The sequence below is a fragment of the Bufo gargarizans genome, chromosome 5 (assembly GCF_014858855.1).
Source record: "Bufo gargarizans isolate SCDJY-AF-19 chromosome 5, ASM1485885v1, whole genome shotgun sequence".
Classification (NCBI taxonomy): Eukaryota; Metazoa; Chordata; class Amphibia; order Anura; family Bufonidae; genus Bufo; species Bufo gargarizans.
Window position 1 is genome coordinate 267,959,205 of NC_058084.1, and position 21,162 is coordinate 267,980,366.

A 21,162-nucleotide genomic window follows, 5' to 3' on the forward strand; every position below is an offset into this window, starting at 1 on the left:
TTATAACCATAAGGGCACAGCCACATGCTCAGATTGTTTGATGAAGTTCTTAAAGCCAAAATCAGGAGTGGAGTCAAAAAAAGAGGAGAAGCTGTGTCTGTCCTTTATACTTTCTCTCTTTTTATGATCCACTCCTGATTTTAGATTCCATAACTGCATCAGAGAACCTGAACGTGTGGACGTACCCTCATATTGGTTATTCATGAAGGGAAATGTTGGTTCATTTGAAAGATCCCAAAATTACAAAACAATTTGCAGGAAAATGCAGCATCCAGAATATTTTCCTATTTTCTTTATTTGACGATATTCAATAAGAATCTGTTCTTTATGCCTGAATGGTAGAATGATATGGAAAATCCCTTATAATAGCAACTAAGATGGGCACAAGTGGGTAAAACACTAACCAGTCTTCTTAAATAAGGTGCAGATGTTGTATATATTATTTTAGGTGGTGGAGATTCTTTTCACTGTTCCAGGTGCAAGAAGCAAATCACCTAGAAGCAAAGTAAAATACTGGGGGCATTTTGTGTCATAGTTCGCTGGGGAAATTTACTATAATTGGCACCAGTAACCACCGTTGGATGGTTCACGTTAATTAATCTTTCTCTGGTTCCCAAAAAAGGTATTTTGCTGTTTTTGTGGCAGTTTTAGTGGAAGTTCTTTGAGCCTAACTCAGGAGTGGATAAAAAAGAGATGTTTCAGTTGATCCCTTATATTACTCTATCCTTTTGGATCAATTTCCATTAAAAAAAACTGCACCAAAAATGCTGAAAAAAACATGACATTCTGATTCTAGCTTAGAAATACACGGTGGCCCACAAAAAAGTAACCCACCTCCAGCGATAGTATGACAAGATGAACGAGCGCGTGTATTATTTTTTTTTATTAACCAGAAGTCACAAAATATGCTGAAAGTGGTCCCCGTTCACATCTATGCATCTTTGGGCAGGTCGGACTTTGTTGGCTGATACTGCTTGTGATACTGCAGATGGTGTTTGTGAGGTTTTCTTTGAGTTCATCCAGGGGAGGTGGATTATTAGCGGACATTTTTACTTTTGGTGTTAATTGGTTGCAAAACTTTTCAAAGATGTCCAGGTAAATTGCAGTATTCACCGCTGATTTGAAGAAAATTGGGCCCATTCACTGTTCATGTTCCTGACACCAAATTTTCAGGTTGTGAAGTGGCGTTTCGTGAGTCAAATGGTGATTTTCAGAGGACAAGTATCTCAATGTGAACTAATAAATTAAACCAAGCTTCATCCGTCATGAAGTACAGCAATGAGTCCAAACGTCTGTCAGCAATCATAGCAAGCAACAAAGTCTAGTAATTTCCTCTTTTAGCTTTGTCACACCCTTTCAGTTCCTTCACACACGTTATTTGGTACAGTTTCAGGTTCAGAGATTTCTGCACTCGCTGACGCATTGTCGTTGTTCGTGATACACTAACTTGCTGAGGGGGCTACTTGCAATCCGCTGTTGAATTTCATGCAGAACTTCAGCCGTCCTAATCGATGGAGGCCTCTGTTCCTTCCTTTTTGCAACAGAGCCAGTTTGATGCCATTTCTGAACCAGACTCTGAATACAACGTTTAGCTGGTGGTTTGTTCCTGGGTACTTGTCGGCAAAGGTATCTTGTGTTTCTTTAATTAATCTGCTTTGCACATAGCCTTCCACAATCACTATTCACTGTTCCAGGGAGAACACCATCTTTCTGAGGCCACTTTTATCAAACTGAAAAATAAATCAGTCTTAGTTTCCCATAGCAACCAATTAGAGCTCCGCTTTCAGTTCCTACAGGGCTCTGAAGAAAGCTGATCTTTGATTGGTTGCTATAGACAACTAAGACAGATTTACTATTAGGCAGTTTGATTTGGAGATATTGGAGGCCGGCTGCGTTTTCTTGGGCCACTCTGCAGTATGACCCCTAGTGGTTCTAGGCCATCTAGAACGCTTGTTGTCTGGTGGTCATATTTAAACATAGTGTGCCCTCTGGTTGCTCTAGCTAAAGGCAATATGCCCTCTGGTAATTTTATATAACTGTAATATGGCCTCTACAGATTCTAGAGAATGGTAGTCTCCTATCGGATGTTCTTGGCACGATACAGCAGTATAATATAATATGTGGCTGCATTTTGTGAAAAAATAAGTTTTAATTTATGCAAATGTGCCTCTAGGAGAAACCGGGATGTTGCCATTACTCCTACAGGCTCTGTTTTCCCCGCTGTGGTTCAGTAACCGATGCAGCTGCAGTCCAGAAGAGAATGGTTGGCGAGCCTTTTGGCTGTACTACACCTGCATCAATTACTGAACCACATGGAACAGCATGAGACTTTAAGAGCAATGATGTTCACAATGCCTGGCCCGGTCAATCAAAGTGCAGAAGCCGCGGCAGCAGCAGGTTGAACGGACCATCTAGGAGTAACGGCAACGCATAAATTAACTACGATTTTTTTGTTTTATCAAAATGCGGCCACATGTCAGGATGGCGCAAAAACATATCAATTCTGTTGACCAGCGCTCAGGTCTAACGTCAGCATATTCTAATGCTTATGAATCTGGTGACAAAAGCCCTTTAAAAAAACCATAAGAAAATGGCATTGCTTTTCTTATACTGAGAAATGTAGAAGCTTGTCACCATACTGTGAGGCAGAACAGAGGTGACATGCCTGACAAGGCATAAGAGACATACCAAGAGAACACAAACATGCAACAGTAGAAGTGAAATATGCCAGGAATGTCTTTGTCAGATTTTATAACTCTAGGTACTTAGATTAAAAACAAGAGACAGGGGGCGGAAGGAGACAGGAATTCTGAATGAGTGCAGGCTGTTGGTGAAATTAGGAGATTTATGATGTAACTAAAGTACTGCAGTATGTATGGAAGGCAAAGTCAAAGGAATTCAAATGTAAACTGGCATGTACGTAGTATATCCCTTCTTAAGAAAACAATGTAACCATTCCAACTGTGAACGACAAGTATAGTAAACCTGCCCATTTGTCTACTGAAATGTAGAGTTGTAATTTTAGTACAATAAAAGATCAGCCTACACCCATGTACAAGAGCACAGGTGTCCCTAGGACTAAAGCTTGTGGTTTTCTGTGATACCTCAGTGGTGTATTTTTACCTCCACAGTGGCTGCTATGGGGCCCACACCAGCAGGGGCTGGGGCCTCCAGGCTCTACTAATGTCTGATAACAGAGAGAACAAGAGAGCTCCAGACACAACAGCAATGACAATGATGATTACAGCCTAAACATGTTTGTTTCACATGACCCAGCGTGGTGGTGATCATATTTACATGATTGCTGCCACTGGGTTTTGGCTCCATCACTTCCCCACCAGATATGCAGGTCCCCGGTCTTCCCACATCAGCACCCATTTTGAGACAGGATACGTGACTACTGTAGCAGTGACAGGTCTCGCGCTATACGGGAGGAAGGTTTGTGGGAAAGCTGCTGGGGGGGCTCATTCAAAAATTTCCTGTTATGTCCCTGTTTTTCACATATAATATACAGTACACATAGTTAATTAAATGCAGACAGATGAAAAATAATGAAGGAGGTTTAGGGATAAACTAAAAGCAAATACTAACAGCAGTCCTGGCAAGAAGGCAGCCCCCATAATCATGTGCAGGAACATAGCTTCTAACATTTTAGTGAAAGAAGGTAATTTATGGTTCATTGTGTGAAGATCCATTTGTTTCTTGCATATAGTATTTATGCGTCTGAATAATTTTATAGGAAATCAGGAAAACCAGGCACAATGTCTTGTGGCACTAGCTCAGTTGAATGTAATGATACCTTTCACTTAGTGATCTGTTGTTTCACTGTGGAGAAAAAGTACTTTTAGTCTATATGCAAATGAGCAGTTACGTGCACTGGAGGTGGGCCCAAACCACTCTGGGCACCCCGGATTCCCCTGCTTCCTCTTTAATTGACAGGGCCAGGTTCCTGCAGAGTCATCTCATCTGGCTCTGTTGATAAAGGAGACAGAGTGGCTGGCAGAGAAAGCAGGAGGAGCAAGGGTGCACAGAGCAGACTGGGCCTGCCCCTGGTGCACTTTGTGTTGGTAAATTTGGGGCATCTAAGCCTCATCCCTGGATATGCCCCAAACCTTTCCAAGGTTTTTCACTTCTGTGCAGAGTTTAATTAAACCCCACCTATTTTCGGGTTGGTACAAGCCAAATTAGCGGGGATTTTTTCAGAAAATTTGGGATAATCCCAGCAACAGGGTAGTAACGATCGTGGTCGCAGAGGGTGCAACTGCGACCCGGGCTCGGCGGCGGGAGGGGGCCCCCTGCACTCATATGTAATGGGAGCACTCTGATGGGGCCCGGCATGAAGTACAGTGAGAATGTCAGGCCCCGTCAGAGCGCTCTTCAAACATGAGGGGGCTCAGGAGGCAGGGGGAGCGCAGAGGCAAGGAAGAGGGGGGGAACGCTGTTCATTTTCAGAGTGAAGCAGGACAACCTCTCTGCTCCCTGCTTCACTGTTCTTCTGAGCTCAGGTGCTCCCCCTGCTGGCCGCATATCGCACTGCTGGCTGTTGGAGGAGCGCTGAAAGCCCAGGAATCGGCCTTCAGCACAGCCAGCAGTGCAATGTGAGTGTGGGAGTGCGTCATCAGGGAAGAGGGTAAGTATGTTTTTCTTTATTCCATATAGCTCCAGACAGGAGGCAAAAGGGGGGCAACAACTAGAGTGAGGGGGCACAAAATTGGGCATCTTTACTGAGGGGCGGCCTAATCTTAAATAACTACTGTGAGGGGGCACATATGTGGGCATAACTACAGTTAGGGGGCACATATCTGGCATACTGTGAGGGGGCACATATCTGGCATAACTACTGTGAGGGGGCACATATCAGGCATAACTACTGAGGGGGCACATATGAGGCATAACTACTGAGGGACACATATCTGGCATAACTACTGTGAGGGGGCACATATCTGGCATAATCATTTTGAGGAGGCACACATCTGGGCATAACTACTGTGACAGGAACAAAGTTGGGCTAGTAATGTGAGGGGCCACAATGTGGGCATTGGTACAGTGTACTAGCATTTAGGGGAAATGTCCTAAATTACCCTGCTATACATTGGCATGGCTCAGTATTACAGGCCAGCACAGCGCCCCCTGTTGGTGATTTCACAGGGGCAGTCACCATCCCTTCCTAATGTGATTATTCTTTTTCTCTCTATGACCACAGGAATCCTGTTCCTGTTCTGGATCCAGTGGACATCATGCCAACGCCAGCGACACCATGGATGAGGTAGGAGCAGATTTTATTAGGACGGGGTGAGTGTAGCCATGCGGGTAATATGCTGCGTAAAAGGGTGCCAAGCACCGTTCTGGACAGCAGAAACATGGAGCATTAACATGATTGATAATGCTCTTTGCCTCTCTGTGATCTTTTTACTACAAAATAACGGTGACAACTTTATCTCACTGTGATTTAGTAGTAAAAAGGTCACAGGCAAGCACAGAGCATTATCAATCATGTTAATGCTCCGTGTCTCTGCTGTCCGGAACGGGGCTTGGAACTGTTTCACGCAGCAGATTACCCGCACGGCATCCACCCGTGTGAAAGAGCCCTTAGTGTAAAGAAAATCTGCCGCCTCTTTGTAAAAATGGGGGGGATCCAAAGTTTGCACTGGGCCCACTCTAGTCACGCCACTGCCCAGTAATAAATATAGTAAATGTAATAAGGCAAATCTACTCCTCAGTTACAAAGAGTGACACTCAAGGAGCAAAGAGGGATAGAAGGTCTTGGGTCAAAAGAAGGGACTGTCCCTCGAAAAGGGGAATACTTGTGAGGTATGAAGAAAATAAAATCAAAAATCTACCATCAAAATTTTAAATGGATAAAAAAATAAATAATAATATGTTTATGTAGAATATATTAATAAAAAAAAAAAACATATAGATGTTGCATTTCTTTTATACAATGTAATATAACTATTAAGTAAGGAAATACAAAATGGCCTAAAAATTCTCATAAACGAGAGTATTCATCGATATTTGGTAGAGATAGATTAGTAATTTTGTACAAAGGAAACTCTGTTTTCTTGATTGAAATTGCACAAGTAAAACAGGTATAACTGGTAACAGAGGGATTATGTAGTTTGGGTGGAGTAAATTGTTAGTTATATGGAGCCAACATAAGACAGCACATCAGGAAACATAAATGGACAAAACAATGTGGTAATTTACTTCTGCCTATCCCTTATCATGTCCCTTATCAGAAACAACATTCTATTCCACAGCTTATATATATGATTGCATGAGAGATCAGTGCCTCCATTACAGACATAACAGTATACAGCGCCCATATACACTAAAGAAATAAAGCCCCGATTGCGGTTTTTATTAATTATTCAGAACTGTCTTACCTTGTGTACATTAGGCTTAATGCAGCGCACAAAGAAAGGATTAGACATGCTGAGTGTTGCCATCAAGGAATGCAGGGAATTCTAAAATAAAGAACAGCCTTATAAAAATCTCAGACTAAATATAACTGATATACCACAGGGGTTCTGCAGATTTGCCATTCTATACAAGTCTACATCGGGTTTATCTTTGAAGAGCGCCCTCTGGTGCTAGTATGAGATTTTCCATAGTATCATGCTTTACTTAATTAAAGACTGGTTTCACATATAACATTTTTGTGAAAAATGCAACGTTTTTGCGTTTCTATGGGGCTTTAAAAAAAATGTTTGGCCTAAAATCAATGTGAACAATTTTCTTTAAAGTCTAGTGAAATATAAAGTGCACTAAATACAACATGCTACAAACACTATTTTTGGTTGTGTTTTAGGGTGCTTTCACACTTGCGTTAAACTTTTCCGGTTCTTAATTCTCTTCTATTATTTATGGATAAATGGCCAGAATGTCCAACATTGATTATTGGCGATTTTAACTGTGTCATCGATCCTCTACGTGACAGGGTCTCTATGAGTGCCAGGAGTGACAGTCCGGTCCAGGGGTCTCCCCTGGCACGGTTTTGCCTGGAGGCTGGATTTGAGGACGCTTGGGAACATCTGGGACAGGGGAAAAGGGTTTTTTCATGCTTTAGTATAGCAGGTAAATCGTTGTCCAGAATAGATCTTGTATTGATAAATAGCAAATATGTGAAACTGATAAAACAAATGAAATATGAAACAAGGTCAATATCTGATCATTCTCCACTATTACTTGAATTATGCTTGTCTCAGGAAAGATATAAACCAAAACTTTCCTTTAGACTAAACCCTTACTGGCTATCAGTTATAAAGACACATGAAATAATTCGAAATGAAATAGGACGATTCTGGGATATTAACTACGGCTCAGCAAAAATTCAAGTGGTATGGGATACCTTTAAGGCGTACATGAGGGGATTGATGGTTAGTAATATCACGAACCTTAGAAGGGAATATGGAAAAAAACAGAAAAATTTAGAAAAACATGTAGTGTCGGCGACAGAATCCTTCCATATAAATAAGACGGAGAAGAATAGGGAAAATATGCAAAAAGCCACACAAATATATGCTAATTTTTTATTGGATAAGGCCCAACAGAATCTTTTCTTTAAAGGGCAAAAATATTTTACAGAGTCTGGGCGACCTGGTAAACTCCTCTCCAGAGTAATCTCCAATCAACAACCCAAAAAACATATAGACAAGGTTCGAGTGAGGGATGGTAGGATAGTCACTAGACAGGGCCCGGTGGAGAAGGCCTTTCTTGATTATTTTCTTGATCTGTATAAGGCTGATTCTAACATTACAGATGATAAGATAGATTTCTATCTAGATAGGATCAACTTTTCAACTATCACTGAGATGCAAAAGAAAGCATTAGAATTGGAGGTCTCAATTCAGGAACTTGAGGGAGCTATTAAAGTATGTTCAGCTAATTCTACTCCTGGTTCAGACGGGCTTCCCTATGAATTTTATAGCAAATACGGGGACTGTATTTTTCCTAGATTATTGGAGGTCTTTGCTGAATCATTGGAGGATGGGATGTTACCAGATTCAATGATGGAGGCTACAATAATACTAATTCCAAAAAAAGGCAAGGACCCTCTAGATTTAGAATCTTATAGACCAATTTCACTGCTTAATGCAGATGTAAAGCTTTTGGCGAGGGTCCTTGCTACAAGGCTTTCTGGGGTCATCTCTTCCATAGTCCATCCGGATCAGAGCGGTTTTATTCAAAATAAGGGTACACATCATAATCTACATCGGCTCTTTTCCAATATCCAGGCCCCTGGGGGGACCGCCCGCTCCATCCTGTCATTGGATGCCTCTAAGGCCTTTGACAGGGTGGAGTGGCGCTTCCTCTGGAAGGTTCTGGCAAGGATGGGCTTTGGAGAGAGGTTTATATGCACTCTTAAGTTATTGTATAGATCCCCAAGGGCTAAATTGAGTCTTAATGGAATTCTGAGTAGCAGTATCGAGTTAAACAGAGGCACCCGTCAGGGTTGCCCATTATCTCCCTTATTATTCGATATGTATATCGAACCCCTTGCGATGGCCATCAGGCAGGACGATCAGGTTAAAGGATTTGGTACGCTAGGAATACAAGACCGTATCTCATTATATGCAGATGATGTTCTGTTTTTTATAGATCACACGGAAACTACTCTCCCTAGGATTATTCAAATGGTTAAAGTATTTGGTGAGGTGTCTGGTCTTCTTATAAACTGGGCCAAGACCAGTCTGCTCCCAATAGACCCCCTGCCACAGAAAGAGGTTCCTGTTACACAGTTGGATATTGTTGATACTTTTCAATATTTGGGTTTGACTATATCGCCTCGGGTCGAAAACTTTGTAGAACTTAATCTGATCCCCATAATGGTAAAGATTAGAGCTAAAATAGGGATCTGGCTGAAACTTCCCCTATCTAGAGCTGATCGAGTTTCACTGGTTAAAATGGTGATATTACCACAATTTCTTTATGTGCTCAGGAATACACCTATTTGGATACAAGACAAACATTTTAAACTTATGGAAAGAATAATTAATGATTTAATATGGGGAAGAAAGCGAGTTCGAATTAAGTTGGAATATTTGTATAAATCAGTGGAGTGCGGGGGTTTAAATCTCCCCTACTTTAAGGGGTATTTTATTGCAGCCCAGTTATTGATGTGCTATGAATCAGAGAACAGCGCACTGCTGGGGAAGTTGGTAACTAGTCACGCTCACAATAATATTTTTACCTTGTTGGAATCTGGTCTATTGAAGAGTTATGAGCAAGGCTATAGAGAGACTATAAAACTACTCCTTAAAGTGTGGGCTACAACTAGGACATGGTTGAAGGTTAAGGGTTCACTTACATTTACGCCTCTTTGGCATAATTTGTATTTACAAAGGCTGGATGAAATTGCAGCTGACACATTTTGGCAGAAGAATAAAATTTTATATATTTCACAGGTAGTTAAAGATAGAGAAATTAAACCCTTTATAGAAATGACACATAATATAAAAAATCTTTCATGGTTTAGGTATTTTCAATTGCGATCTGTATTATCTAGTTTGGATGATAAGCGGCTGTTGGATATAGATAATTTATCCTTTCTGAATGATTGGGTAGGGGGTACACTTTCTAGAATAAAAATTTCAAATATATATAAGTTATTACTTAAGGTACGGTTTAGTGATATACACTCACCAGGACAAAAATCGTGGGAGGTGGATTGTCCGAATTTACAAATAGAAGGGTGGGAGAATATTTTTGGGAATTTATCTTTATTATCCCAGAACTTTAACCATGTTCTAATACAATTCTATATTTGCCATAGATTATATATTACTCCCCTATGGATGAATAAATGCGGGTTAAGAGACACGTCCAACTGTCCCAAATGTGACACTGTAGGAGCGGACTTTCTCCATATGATATGGACCTGTCCAGAACTTATAAATTACTGGAATGGTATCAATAATTATATTATGTGTAAACTAAAAATTCGAATTCCTTTTGAACCACAAGTATTTGTTCTTAATGACCTTTCCAAACTAAAAAATCATAAGTATCAAAAGATCTTCCTGAGTAGAATACTGATGTTGGCTAGAGTTTTGATCAGTCGGACCTGGTTTGCCCGATCCATTCCAGACATAAATACATGGACAAATTTAATTGATAAGGTAAAGAACTACGAGAAAATTATATATAGACGGAGGGAAATTGAATACCAGTGGAGCAGGATATGGAGTGGTTGGAGGTCTGATTAGCTGAGGTCAAGTTGTTTTATATATAGGGGTCCTACTTTGACGCACCACAAATCGGGGGGGAGGGAGGGGGGGGTTTTCTAAATGTTATGAAAAGACGAGCTGAATATATTTATATTTATATATAATTGGTTGGGTAACTAAGAATTGAGAGATTGTAAAAACTTTTTTATTGTAAATGTTTTGTAGTTTTCCCAATAAATTTTTTTGGAAATTAAAAAAAAAAAAAAAAAAAAAAAAATTTTTCCGGTATTGAGTTCCGTCCTAGGGGCTCAATATCGGAAAAAAAACTGATCAGTTTTATCCTAAGCCTTCAGTTCAATCACTGTACGTTTTTTGGACGTAGAAAATACTGCAGCATGCTGCGGTATTTTCCCCTTCCAAAATTCCGGAACACTTGCCATTATTTTCCATTGAAATGCATTAATGCTGGCCCAAGTGTTCTGGAAAAACGGATCCGGTTTTGCTGTCTGTGCATACACAGACCTTTAAAAGTGTGAAAATGATAAATACCAGATCAGTTTTTTCAGGACCAATGAGACAAATCCGGTATTGCAATGCATTTGTGAGACGGATCTGGATCCGTCTACAAATGGTATCCGTTTGTATACAGATTGCCGGAACTGCCTGCCGGAATCCAACAACGCAAGTGTGAAAGTACCCTTAGGGATCAGTGATGTATTTTTTTCCAAAATGCACCATGCTTTTGGTATGATGTTCTTAGTGGCATTTTGTGTGGGTAGCTACCTCAATAGTTTTTTCCTCTGTGTCGATTTGTTATGTGTGACATTTTGTGGCATTTTCCATTACATTTATGTTACATTTATGTGTTTCAAAGTGGAATCTTTAAATCAGATAGTAGTGGATTAATGTGATTTGTAATGTAAAAAAACAACATTGAAAATAACACAAAAAAAGCCTGTTTCGTAAAAGCCATAATATGAGATAAAACTACATTTTGCATTTAACAAATTTTGGTGTTTTATAAAGGACCTGTCACCACAAAATGCAATGCAATCTGAAGGCAGCATGTTATAGAGCTGAGCAGATTGATATATAATTCTGTAAAAAGATTCCGTAAAACATGCTCTATATTATTTGTGGGGCCCTGAAACAGAACTATGGATGCAGACAGCACACAGTGTGCTTTCTGCATCTTTTGCTGCCCTATTGAATTAAATAGGTCCACACCCGTTCTGCATAATTGTGGAACGAATGCGGACCCATACATACGGCCGTCTGAACGAGCTCTTATACAGAGAATGCTATCAATTACTAATAAGACAGCCCCGTGTACAACTGAAGTCAGAAAAAGCGTGGGCTTAAATGTATAAATTACAATTTTTACTGAATCTTTTCTTACACAGCTATATATCAATCTGCTCAGCTCCTTCTGCTCTATAACCGGCTGCCGGCAGACTGCACTGCATTTCGTGGTGACAGATCCTATTTAAACGGATATTTTCATGCACTTAAAAAATATAACACTGTGTGAAGGAGCCTGTTTACAGACCTTGAATTGCAGACTGACAGTAGGTTTCCGGTGCTTACTTCCAGACTTTAGAGAATCTTGGTTATTTCGGCTTGACACATGTTCAAACAGGTCATATATGAAATCAAGTCTAGATAAAATAAACACAGAAAGACAACAAGATAGTTTCAGAATCAAGAAAGTCAATAAGTATTGGCCATACATACAAGAAAACACTTCACCGTTACAGTTTTTAGGAATCGGGGTCTCTAGCTTAACATGGCTCAAATAACAGCACTAGATTTCTCATAAGTATGGCACCTGATTATCCAAATAATCAAGAAGGACAAAAGCACAACTAAACGGAATTTACCAAAATGTACATGATCCTATGGCACTTCAGTTGTTGGCCGGTGTATGCAAAGTGACCGGTGATGGAGCTCACATATGCTTTCTGTTGAGAAGCATGCACCGACATTGATAAGTAGAAACTTGTGCCTTTGCCAGAGTGACCAACATAATAAATATCTTCTATTTAGGAGTTCTTTGGGACCTTTTTGTGTTCTTTAAATTCACTTTGGGCCTATAGGATAAAACTCCAACAAGGAGGGGATCAGGACTGGTTTGAAATGTTTGAGCATGCAACACCTTAACGGTCTTGGGGATCTTGGCATTTTACTAAAAAGTACCTGGTACAATTCCCCAAAGGCTAATCATAGGCTAGGTTCATATCTCCGATAGAGGAACATTCTGGCCCATCTTGGGCAGACTAGGTGGGCCAAATGGTTCTTATCTGCCGACACATTCTATGTATCTGGCATAGCCAGACATCGCTGGATACTTGCTTACTACACTGCCTGTACCTGGATTTAACTAACCAAATAGTTATGAGCCTCCTATTGGATAATTACTGCATGGGCGATTATCTTTCAGCTGGTAACAAGTTATTTAACCCCAACTGGTGCAATGAGTTGCTTCTCATTTCTTAAACAACCATGTCGAAAGACACATCTAGTGGAAAAGATGTTAGTCTGTTTGAGAAGGGTCAAATCATTGGCATGCATCAAGCAGAGAAAACATCTAAGGAGATTATGTGGCGGGGAAAAAATCCTGAATGATCGTGATCGGCGATCACCTGAACGTTTGGTGAAATCAACAACAGTAGAACTCAGGGCTATGTTTAATAGTGAAAGTAAGAGCATTTCCACACGCACAATGCGAAGGGAACTCAAGGGATTGGGACTGAACCGCTGTGTAGCTGTAAGAAAACCACTAATCAGTGGGGCAAACCAGAAAAAAAGGCTTCAACTTGCTAGGGAGCATAAATATTGGACTCTGGAGCAATGGGAGAAAGTCATGTGGTCTGATGAGTCCAGATTTACCCTGTTCCAGAGTGATGGGCGCATCAGGGTAAGAAGAGAGGCAGATGAAGTGATGAACCCATCATGCCTAGTGTCTACTGTACAAGCCTGTGGGGGCAGTGCTATGATCTGGGGTTGCTGCAGTTGGTCAGGTCTAGGTTCAGCAACAGTATGTGCTCCAAGAAGGAGGTCAGCTGACTACCTGAACATACTGAATGACCAGGTTATTCCATCAATGGGTTTTTTCTTCCCTGATGGCACGGGCATATTCTAAGATGACAATGCCAGGATTAATCGGGCTCAAATTGTAAAAGAGTGGTTCAGGGAGCATGAGACATCATTTTCACACATGGATTGGCCACCACAGTGTCCAGACCTTAACCCTATTGAGAATCTTTGGGATGTGCTGGAGAAGGCTTTGCGCAGCAGTCAGACTCTACTATCATCAATGCAAGATCTTGGTGAAAAATTTATGCAACACTGGATGGAAATAAATCTTATGACATTGCAGAAGCTTATCGAAACAATGCCTCAGCGAATGCGTGCCGTAATCAAATCTAAAGGCAGTCCAACAAAATATTTTTGGTGGCAACTTTTTTTGTTGGACGGGCAGTGTATAATGGGATCTGGCCAGTTTTCTGCCGAGGAAATACAGCTGCATGCAGCTGAACTGTGGTGGCACTAGGGGAAACATCTGCTTACCATCATTACACTGCTGCCAGTCACCTCTATTATATGCCTGGTAACGAGTCATTCTACAAACACTCATACAGTACTTGTAGGGAAAACACTGTGCCTTACCTGCTTTCACGTAAAAGGTTGAGAAGGTCATCCCTGAAGGTGTCTCGGTTCTTTTCCAAAGTACCTCTAACATCATACAAGACCTTTTAATTGGAATAGAGAACATCACTGTACAGATAGACAACCTTTATAACATGTCCAATGAAGAATTAGCTAGAAAAAACTAGGAAATGTGAATCTGATGGCAAATTGGGTGTTAGCCATTGGGGGGTGTTCCAGCACAGTCTGATACTATCCAATCAGTGTCTACAGTGTCAGACTGTGCAGGGACAGAGCCTAAACTTCATAAACTTCTAGTAGGGGGAATAACAGACTAATGGCACAGGACTCATAATGAAATATTCTCTGGATTTGTTATTTCATGCGGAAAGTGGTTACTAAAACAGACATGACAGGGTTGGTGTCAGGTCCTCTTTAACCGCCCCAGGACCACCGTACGCAGGATCACGTCCTGGCGGCGGCCCTGTTATTCCTCCTGGACGCGCCGGCGCGTCCTCTCGCGAGAGGCGAGATTTCCTGTGAAATCAGGCGCGCGCGTTCACAGGATCGGCCGGTAAGCGAGTCGATCTACAGCCTGCCAGCGGCGATCGTTCGCTGGCAGGCTGTAGATGCGATTTTTTTAACCCCTAACAGGTTTATTAGACGCTGTTTTGATAACAGCGGCTAATATACCTGCTACCTGGTCCTCTGGTGGTCCCTTTTGCTTGGATCGACCACCAGAGGACACACGCAGCTCAGTAAAGTAGCACCAATCACCACACTACACTACACCCCCCCTGTCACTTATTAACCCCTGATCACCCCATATAGACTCCCTGATCACCCCCCCTGTCATTGATCACCCCCCTGTCCTTGATCACCCCCCTGTCAGGGTCCATTCAGATGTCCGTATGTGTTTTACGGATCCACGGATCCATGGATCGGATCCGCAAAACACATACGGACGTCTGAATGGAGCCTTACAGGGGGGTGATCAATGACACAGGGGTGATCACCCCATATACACTCCCTGATCACCCCCTGCCATTGATCACCCCCCTGTAAGGCTCCATTCAGACGTCCGTATGTGTTTTACGGATCCACGCATCCATGGATCGGATTCGCAAAACACATACGGACGTCTGAATGGAGCCTTACAGGGGGGTGATCAATGACACAGGGGTGATCACCCCATATACACTCCCTGATCACCCCCTGTCATTGATCACCCCCCTGTCATTGATTACCCCCCTGTAAGGCTCCATTCAGGCGTCCGTATGTGTTTTGCGGATCCGATCCATGGATCCAAGGATCCGCAAAACACATACGGACCTCTGAATGGAGCCTTACAGGGGGGTGATCAATGACAGGGGGGTGATCAGGGAGTCTATATGGGGTGATCACCCCCCTGTCATTGATCACCCCCCTGTAAGGCTCCATTCAGACGTCCGTATGTGTTTTGCGGATCCGTGGATCCGCAAAACACGGACACAGCGGATCCGCAAAACACATACGGACGTCTGAATGAAGTCTTACAGGGGGGTGATCAATGACAGGGTGGTGATCAGTGACAGGGTGGTGATCACCCCATATAGACTCCTGGATCACCTCCCTGTCATTGATCACCCCCCTGTAAGGCTCCATGCAGACATTTTTTTGGCACAAGCGGAAATTGATTTTTATTTTATTTTTTTTCTTACAAAGTCTCATAATCCACTGACTTGTGTCAAAAAATAAAATCTCACATGAACTCACCATACCCCTCACGGAATCCAAATGCGTAAAATTTTTTAGACATTTATATTCCAGACTTCTTCTCACGCTTTAGGGCCCCTAAAATGCCAGGGCAGTATAAATACCCCACATGTGACCCCATTTCGGAAAGAAGACACCCCAAGGTATTCCGTGAGGGGCATATTGAGTCCATGAAAGATTTTAATTTTTGTCCCAAGTTAGCGGAAAGGGAGACTTTGTGAGAAAAAAAAACACAAAAAAACAATTTCCGCTAACTTGTGCCCAAAAAATGTTTTTCTATGAATTCGCCATGCCCCTCATTGAATACCTTGGGGTGTATTCTTTCCAAAATGGGGTCACATGTGGGGTATTTATACTGCCCTTGCATTTTAGGGGCCCTAAAGTGTGAGAAGAAGTCTGGAATCCAAATGTCTAAAAATGCCCTCCTAAAAGGAATTTGGGCCCCTTTGCGCATCTAGGCTGCAAAAAAGTGTCACACATGTGGTATCGCCGTACTCAGGAGAAGTTGGGCAATGTGTTTTGGGGTGTCATTTTACATATACCCATGCTGGATAAATATCTTGGTCAAATGCCAACTTTGTATAAAAAAAATGGGAAAAGTTGTCTTTTGCCGAGATATTTCTCTCACCCAGCATGGGTATATGTAAAAAGACACCCCAAAACACATTGCCCTACTTCTTCTGAGTACGGCGATACCAGAGGTGTGACACTTTTTTGCAGCCTAGGTGGGCAAATGGGCCCACATTCCAAAGAGCACCTTTCGAATTTCACAGGGCATTTTTTACAGATTTTGATTTCAAACTACTTCTCACGCATTATGGCCCCTAAAATGCCAGGGCAGTATAACTACCCCACAAGTGACCCCATTTTGGAAAGAAGACACCCCAAGGTATTCCGTGAGGGGCATGGCGAGTTCCTAGAATTTTTTTTTTTTTGTCACAAGTTTAGGGGCCCAAATGCGTGCAAAGTAGTTTGAAATCAAAATCTGTAAAAAATGGCCTGTGAAATCCGAAAGGTGCTCTTTGGAATGTGGGCCCCTTTGCCCACCTAGGCTGCAAAAAAGTGTCACACATGTGGTATCGCCGTACTCAGGAGAAGTTGGGGAATGTGTTTTGGGGTGTCATTTTACATATACTTATGCTGGGTGAGATAAATATCTTGGTCAAATGCCAACTTTGTATAAAAAAATGGGAAAAGTTGTCTTTTGCCGAGATATTTATCTCACCCAGCATGGGTATAGGTAAAATGACACCCCAAAACACATTGTCCAACTTTTTTTTACAGATTTTGATTTCAAACTACTTCGCACTTTAAAAAAAAAAAATGTACAACTGAAAGTGAAAAATGTCATTTTTTGGCAAAAATTTGGTTAAATTTCGATTAATAACAAAAAAGTAAAAATGTCAGCAGCAATGAAATACCACCAAATGAAAGCTCTATTAGTGAGAAGAAAAGGAGGTAAAATTCATTTGGGTGGTAAGTTGTATGACCGAGCAATAAATGGTGAAAGTAGTGTAGTGCAGAATTGTAAAAAGTGGTCTGGTCATTAAGGGTGTTTAAGCTAGGGGGGCTGAAGTGGTTAATGTGTCAGTGTCTTGGCCTATATCATTAAAGTCATGTATGCAGTTCACAGAAATTTCGAACAGTTACCTCTCCAGCATAGTGCTTTACACCAAAGTTGTGAACAGTAACTCTTGGCTTCACATAAAAGGAGTTCTTCTATAAAAAAAAAGAAACATACACAGATGAAAACCAAAGTTCAGTACACAATAGGAAGTATTTAATAGTTATTTATCATTGTGGAAAATATCATGAATCAAAGTGGTTGTAATAAAAAGAACACGAATATAAAGGTGAATTATCATAATACAGATGTTGAGGACCAAAGGGCTGAATGTTAATGTCCACTTTGTGTCTGATGACCTACTGAATATAATGGATTGTTCTCTGCTACATGCCGCAGTGCATCCAGGGGCCTTAAGATACACTACTTTTGTGGGCATCCTCACGCCTAACCTACTAATTTAATCTTCCCCACAGGAAAGTACCCTGATATTTAGGGTCCAAAATATAATCTATAACTCACGTTTATTCTAATTGCCATACTTGGGCTGGGTTCACACGGGCGTGTCTGGATTAGGTCCGGATGCGTCCCGGTGTATTGCGGCAAACCCATGCGATTAGGTACGCAATTGCAGTCAGTTTTGACTGCGATTGCATTCTGATGTTCAATTTTTATTGCGCGGGTGCAATGTGTTTTGCACGCGTGTGATAAAAAAACGACTGTGGTACCCAGACTTGAACTTCTTCACAGAAGTTCAGGTTTGGGTTCGGTGTTGTGTAGATGTTATTATTTTCCCTTATAACATGGTTATAAGGGAAAATAATAGCATTCTGAATACAGAATGCTTAGTAGGTGATCAATTGAGGGTTAAAAAAATAAATAAAAATTAACTCACCTTCTCCTCTTGATCGCGTAGTTCCCGGTCTCTTCTTTACTTCTTTAATGATGAATTACCGGCTAGGACCTGTGGTGACGTCAGATCACATGCTCCAATCACATGGACCATGTGATTGGAGCATGTGATCTGACGTCACCACAGGTCCTAGCCGGTAATTCATCATTTACTTCTATGGGGCCTGTCCTGCGTTAAAAACACAGAATATAGAGCATGCTGCAATTTTCAAGCATTGCAGAAGTGATGCGTGAAAAAAACGCTCATGTACACAGCCCCATTGAAATAAATGGTGCCGGATTCAGTGCGGGTGCAATGCGTTCACCTCCCGCATTGCACCCGCGCGGAAATCTCGCCCGTGTGAACTCAGCCTTGGGGTTGGGAAGCAACGTTTCCCCTAAAATTTAGCAATTAGCATTTTTGCCTTAGATCAACATGGTAGGAGTATAGGTTGGATTGGATGGACCTTATCACTATGTGTAAGTAACTAGGTATACTATCTCATAGTTTTTTCCTGATTTCCATGTAGAGTTGTCCGTTGACTGCGGCCTTCATGTCTTAACCTTAACTTAAACAGATTACAATGAACTAACAGAATGATAAAAGTACAACATACCGCATGCTGGTTATGTAACTTCTCCAGTAAGGTGCTATCGGTGGCTTTAGGAAAGTAGCTTTCTTCATTGAATAGTGCTAATAAACCAAGTTTCTGGTAAAGCAAAAAAGATGAAAACAAGTCGGTGATGTCAGTTATGTTGGAGGCTGTTCTCTGAGAAAACCGTCAAAGTTTTCCTTAACAGTTGCTATTCCTACCAGGAATATCTTATGTACAACACTTTACATATCGAAAAAAGATCTGCAGAATGTTAAGTCAACTTAAAGGGAATCTCCAGACAATAATTTAAAGATCAGTTTTGTCCTGATAAGAGCCAATGCCTCACTCCTTGCCTAAGGGTCTCTGTCTGACTGCTTTGGGAGATTCATGACATCATTAGTAAATTAGTGATGTCATGAACTGTTCACAGTCACCTGCGACAAGACATAGTACCTCTGCTGGTAATATCTAGAAGAAAACAATTTACATCATGTCCTTTTTCATATGCTGCTCATTAAATGTTCCTGTAGATACAGATATATGAACATGTCTCATCTAGACAAGTACTGTTATAAATCCTTACCTTCTCAATCAAATCCAAGCATTCCCCATTATCCGTCCAGTTAATATCTTCCCATACAAGTCCTTCTCTAAAGTAAAAATGACGGGATGAATGAAGTATTATATACAGAGACTGAGGCTACTTCGCTGTATGCATTATATATTTTCACCATATGGCCTCATGCACATGACCGTTGTTTGCGTCCGCGTCCGTTCCGCCGATTTTAGCATTTCAGGTGCGGACCTATTCATTTCTATGGAGCCGTTGAAAATGCGGATAGTGCACCGTTTGCCATCCGCGTCCGTGACCCGTGGGTCCAGTCCGTCAAAAAAATATAACCTGTCCTATTATTTCCGCGGAAAACGGTTTGCGGACCCATTTAAGTCAATGGGACTGCTAAAAAACACGGAGGCACACAAGATTGTCATCCGCGTCCGTGAGTCCGCATTCGTTTTATTCCTATCATTTGCAGGGTAAACTTATCTTAGACTTTTTTTTACATCCCTTTATGTCTGGTGGTCCTCCAAAAATAAAGGAAGACACACGGAAACAAGAACGGAAACTGATCATGAAACAACGGAACCCAATTTTGCGGAACGGAACACAACAACGGTCGTCTGCATGAGGCCTATGTTTGATGTTTTTATAGTTCACAAGCATTGACAGTTACCTGCTATATTCCAGCTGCTCCAAGGAAAATATGTGCTTATTGAAATATTCCTGCAGCTTCTCATTTGCATAGTTTATGTTGAACTGTTCAAATCGATTGACCTAAAACGAGAAAAGAAGTGCTCAAATAAAACAGATGCACCATCAGGGGCGTACACTGAATTCGTGGGGCCCCATAGCAAAACTCAGTATTGGGTCCCTCCCTCCCGCACAAATATAAAGTACAATTTATGTAATATATATATATATATATATATTTATATATATACATTAAGGTTCTTGCTGTCCCTACAGAATTCAGCACACAGACATCTTAGGTTCCTCACTTTTCTATCATCCTTCCCCTTCTTGTGCCCCAACATTGTCATCCTGCTGTTACCCCCAATACTGTTGACTCTGTGCTCCCCAAGGCCCATATAGTGCCCCCAGCAGTAACAAGGCCCCGCACCAGATCCCTCTGATGCTTTGGAAGCTCTCTGTGGACCATGGCTTTTCCTGTGGGATGCGACTAAGAAAATTTCAGGAAAGACCAACTAGAGCAGCTGAACTTTATTTGGGGTTAATCAGAGGCACTTTAAATGATGGCAGGTGTATGCTGACTCCTATTTGACATGATTTTGAATGTGATTGCTTAATTCTGAACACAGCTGCAACCACATTATTTTAGTTTTTTTGTTTTCTTCCCTCCACCTAAAAGATTTCAGTTTGTTTTTCAATTGAGTGGTATAGTTTATTGGTCACATTAAAGGTGGAAAACGTTCTGAAATGATTTATCTTTGTCTCATTATTTTACAGCACAGAAACCTGACATTTTAACAGAGGTGTGTAGACTTTTTATATCCACTGTGTGTATATTTATAATATATATATATATATATATATATATATATATATATATATATATATTTTAGTAGGTGTCATGTGTCTCAGGCTCTGTTCCAGTCAAATTTTTAGCCTCAAATATGAATTGTCATGCATTTCTGCAAAATGTTATGTATTAATGCAAATTTGCATGATGGCGTCTGTGACTGTAAAGTGCTGGGTGACATTTTCCCAACATCCCAGGTGTCTTTCTTCAGAAAATGTTTTGAAATTTATTTGAAATTTTTATTATTCAGGTTTTAATTAAGTTTGTCAACATTGTGAAAACTTTTCTGAAAGGTTAATGAAATATCTTCACGTTGATTATGTTGTGACCCCCAGAAAACTGCAAACTGAATGCCCAATGACACCTACGTTACCACTGCTGACAATATAGTTGCAGAAAGCTGAATCGATGCATAAGAACCAACAACATATATGAAGTAC

At 41.2% G+C, this 21,162-nt stretch overlaps 1 protein-coding gene across 1 annotated transcript in view; it reads right to left on the bottom strand.

The window, feature by feature from the left end:
• MYO10 (myosin X) overlaps nt 1-21,162 on the bottom strand; it is a 230,000-nt gene that overhangs the window by 72,507 nt on the left and 136,331 nt on the right. Inside the window, exons 13-19 of the mRNA XM_044295842.1 lie at nt 19,856-19,956; nt 19,207-19,273; nt 18,645-18,737; nt 17,223-17,291; nt 13,839-13,921; nt 11,719-11,827; nt 6,387-6,467 (exon numbers count right to left, since the gene is read on the bottom strand). Of these exons, the coding sequence (XP_044151777.1) occupies nt 6,387-6,467; nt 11,719-11,827; nt 13,839-13,921; nt 17,223-17,291; nt 18,645-18,737; nt 19,207-19,273; nt 19,856-19,956 (603 nt within the window). The remainder of the gene's footprint in view (nt 1-6,386; nt 6,468-11,718; nt 11,828-13,838; nt 13,922-17,222; nt 17,292-18,644; nt 18,738-19,206; nt 19,274-19,855; nt 19,957-21,162) is intronic.